Source organism: Trypanosoma grayi (genome assembly GCF_000691245.1).
Source record: "Trypanosoma grayi strain ANR4 Tgr_1081_V1, whole genome shotgun sequence".
Lineage (NCBI taxonomy): Eukaryota > Euglenozoa > Kinetoplastea > Trypanosomatida > Trypanosomatidae > Trypanosoma > Trypanosoma grayi.
Genome location: NW_008826700.1, coordinates 1,447 through 5,355, shown reverse-complemented (window position 1 = coordinate 5,355; position 3,909 = coordinate 1,447). Strand labels below are relative to the sequence as shown.

The window sequence follows — 3,909 nt, the reverse complement described above, 5'->3', positions numbered from 1 at the left end:
GGAGCCGCGGCACGACACGCACGCGCACACAAAATGGGGAATCCGTTATACAAGCAGCCAGCCTCGATCGCAATATCGTTTCACCCACCACTCACACTTGAGCCGAGGGAGTAAGACGACCAACAAAGCAAAAAAAAAAAAGAAGGCAAAAACAACAGCTGAAAGGGATTTTTTTTTCCCTTCGTTCTAAAGTAGTGAGGGAACAGTAGAACATTATTCCTTTATCACGTCAGTACTGTCACTTGCTCGGATATATATATATATTTTTTTTTGTTTTCTTTGCATCTTTCTTTTCCTCCGCCCCTTTGATTTTGTTGCTGCTTGCGTCAATTGTGTGTTTGCCTGCCGCAACTGCTCAGCATTCCGCAGCGATGCGGCTCAGCTGCACACAGAGATCGACGCTCATATACAAATGCATATACAAGAGAGAGACGTGTAGTCTGAGATTGTTCATCTGTGCAAGCACACTTCATCCGCTCGTACAAGCCTTCCCTCAAGCACCAGCCCCAGCCCAGGCAGCAGTAGTAAACCACCATATCCTTCAGCGCTTCCCGAGCACCAGTCGACTGATGACGAGTCGCTGAATCTGGCTCGTCCCCTCGTAGATGGAGAATATCTTTGCGTCACGGTATAACTTCTCCACCGGGTAGCCGGTGTTGAACCCATTGCCGCCGAATATCTGCACCGCATTCGTCACGCACCGCTCACACGTCTCTGCGGCGAGAAGCTTCGCCGACGACGCGTAGAATGTATTCGGCCGCCCTTGGTCCACCTCCCACCCGGCGCGGTACGCCAGCAGGCGCGCCGCCTCGATCGCCGCGGCCATATCAGCGAGCATAAACGCAATCGCCTGGTGGTCAGCGATGCACTTCCCCATCGTCTTGCGCTGCTTGGCGTAGTCGCGCGCCTCCTCCAACGCACGCCGCGCCACACCAACGGCGCCGATGGCCACCGGTGGCCGCGTAAAGTCGAAGGCACGCATTGCGATCTTGAAGCCCTCACCAGGGCGCCCAATGACGTTCGCGTCGGGAATAACGACGTCCTCGAAGAGAATGCCGCGCGTGTCACTGCAGCGCTGGCCCATGTTGATCTCCTTCTTCCCAGGCGTGATGCCGGGCGTGTCGGCATCCACGACAAAGCCGACGGGGCCATCGGCGGAGTTGGCGAGCAGGAAGTACCAGTTGGCGACGCCGCCGTTGGTGATCCACATCTTCTGCCCGCGCACCACCCACTCGTCGCCGCGACGCGTTGCAGACGTCGCCACCGCCGCAACGTCGGAGCCGGCGCCAGGCTCTGTGACGCAGTACGCGCACTTGAGCGGCTCCTCCGTCATGCGGCCAAGGTACTTGCGCTTCTGAGCATCGTTGCCAGCGATGATGAGCGGGGCCTGTGCGAGGCTGTTCGCCTCGAAGGCCGTGCTCATACCGGAGCAGGCCCACGACAGCTCCTCGTGTACCAGCAGCCCGTCCACACAGCCGGCGCCGACGCCGCCGTACTCCTGCGGGATGTGCATGTTGATGAGCCCCAGCTCCCACGCCGCCTTGAACACCTCGTGTGGGTACTCCATCGTCTGGTCGTACTTGGCAGCGAGTGGCAGCATCTTTTCCGCGGCGAAGCGGTGCGCCACCTCCTGCACCTCCAGCTGCTGCGGCGTCAGCTCGAAGGAGATGCCGCCCGCTGTGGGCGCCGACGCCGATGAGAGGCACAACACGCTGCGTCGCACGAAGGCCCTCGAGGTACGCCGAATCATGTCTCCTGACTGTGTAGTTTGTGTTTTGCCTCGCTTGTTGTTTCTCTCTCTCTCTCTCTCTCTCTCTCTCTGACACACGCTCGGTGGTGCTGTGATCCTTTTCTTGTCTGGCTGCGGCAGGAGGCGCAACTTGTTTCTTCGTCAGTGAGAAAAAAGGCGCCGCGGAAGGGGGGCAAGGGACGGCGCGGCATCACCGATGAAGAGAAGGTGGGCACATTTAGAGCCGGCGTCTCTCCCATCATCATCAGCAGCAGCGGCAGCATTGGTGTGTTTGCCTGCGCTCAAGCATGCTTGAGCGCAGGCAAGCATAACAACAATAATAATAAAAGAATTAAGCTGAGGAGGGCTGCGCACACGCGCACGTCTCCACCCGAAGATGCACAGGCACACAGACACAGATACAGACACAAAGGAGAACGAATCACGCTATTAACAGCGGCAGCACAAGCACGCAAGCAAGCAACCAAACATACAAACAATAACCAAAAAAACGTGCAGCATGCCTCACCACGGCGAGAGTGCCTCTTCCTTTGCACCTCCTTCCCCAATCAGAGGTGTGAGCGTGCACGAATAGAGTCGTCTGTTTTTTTTTTTCCTTTTGCTCCTGCTATCCCGCTCAGAGAGCGGTGAAGCACTCGTCGCCGACAACCCAGAGCTGAATCGCCCGCACCGACGCAAACGGCTCTCCCCCCTCCATCTTCACGCCGCTGGGCAACTCGTCACCATCACGCATGTTGAGCAGCAGGAGAGACTCGTGGAGGCCAAAGGTAGGACATGCCGTGCTGCACGACACAGTGACGAAGTCGGAGTGGAGCACCACCGCTGGACCCTTGCCGCCGCCACCAAGAGAAATATTGCCATCCTCGCAGCGCATGAAATAACGGTTGGGAGCATTTGATGGCGGCTTGAAGAAACGAATGAAACTTTCAGGCGCACTAGTCGCTGCTGGTTCCCTTGTTTCAGCTGTTGCGGATGCCTCTGCAGCACCTGATGTGACCGCCGGTGGCACAGCAAAGAGGAAGCTCTCCTCGCTGCCAATGTACTTGCGGTTCGACGCCTGTGGAATGACGGAGATGTACGCGCCCAGCAGCAGCTGCCCGTCATTACCCGCCTTAATGATCAGCACCGCGTGCCGCTCCCGCCCACAAGCGCTCTTGACCTCCTCGGCGCAGTTGTGCTGAAACGCGAGGCGCGAGAATCCATGGTACTCACTGCCGAACACGAGCCGCCAGCGCCGGCCTTGGAAGCGGTGAGGCAGTTGCTCCTGCAGCGCAACGAACTGCGCACGTGTGAGTAGAAGGCTTGGCTTCGTGGCGGTGTCGCGCCGCAGGTACACGTCTGGCGGCAGCGACTCCACCGCCTCGCTGAGATCGAAAGCGGGTGGCGCCGTATGAAGCGGCTCATTGTCTCCAATGTTCTTTCTGCGAGAAAACAGCTCGAATGGGGCGAAAATCATCGCAAGAATGCCCATTCGCCGTGTGCGCCCCTCTAATCCCTCACGCCGTGATATTCCCTTGCCTCGCTGCGGTGTCTCGCCGCGTTCAGTCTGCCCCAACAAGCCCGACCACAGTTGTAGGGCTCGTGTAAAGGCACCACTGAGAAACGCCGTTGTCGTTGCCGCTTTCCGCTGATGGCGGTGTTGATGATCTTCCTAGTATTGGTGGCAGCGATGATGAATCGGGCCGGCGTCGCTTTTTTTTTTCTTTGGGGGTTTTGTTTTGGGGGTTCTGTTCTTGTTTCGTCTAGTATCACTCAGCAATCTAAACCTTCCGTGAACTTCCAACCGTCTCTCTCCCTCTCTCTCTTCTTCGCTATTCCCTCCTCCCTCTGTGGTCTGGGCGTGTGTGCGCAGAACGGAAAGAAGAGAGAAGGCAACTAGTAGCAGGCAGAAGCGTGGCCCGAGACAAGGAGTGCGCCTGGTGAGAAACACGGCGGTGGACCATCCATCCCTACGTGCACGCAAACAAGAAAGGAAGCGAAGGCATGCGTGAAAGGCCTGCGCAAGCTCTTTCTTTGCGGCAAACGTTTTCTGGCCTCGTTAGTACGGCCGGTATTTTGTTGGGCGCAACACAATGCGAGATGCAGCGAGAAGGCGCGGAATGCGGCGCTTTATTTTTAAACGATCATAACAACAGCGCGCATAACAACAGAAAAAAAAA

General features: G+C 57.3%; 2 protein-coding genes across 2 annotated transcripts; both read right to left on the bottom strand.

Annotated features, from left to right (window-relative positions):
* Positions 1-541: 541 nt before the first annotated feature.
* Positions 542-1,750, bottom strand: DQ04_10811020 (acyl-CoA dehydrogenase; the record flags this gene model as incomplete). The annotated part of the gene is made up of 1 exon (XM_009316368.1): positions 542-1,750. One exon carries the CDS (start codon positions 1,748-1,750, stop codon positions 542-544), a length of 1,209 nt encoding a protein of 402 aa, XP_009314643.1.
* Positions 1,751-2,366: 616 nt separating this feature from the next.
* Positions 2,367-3,221, bottom strand: DQ04_10811010 (hypothetical protein; the record flags this gene model as incomplete). Its single annotated transcript, XM_009316367.1, has 1 exon — positions 2,367-3,221. One exon carries the CDS (start codon positions 3,219-3,221, stop codon positions 2,367-2,369), a length of 855 nt encoding a protein of 284 aa, XP_009314642.1.
* Positions 3,222-3,909: the final 688 nt, after the last annotated feature.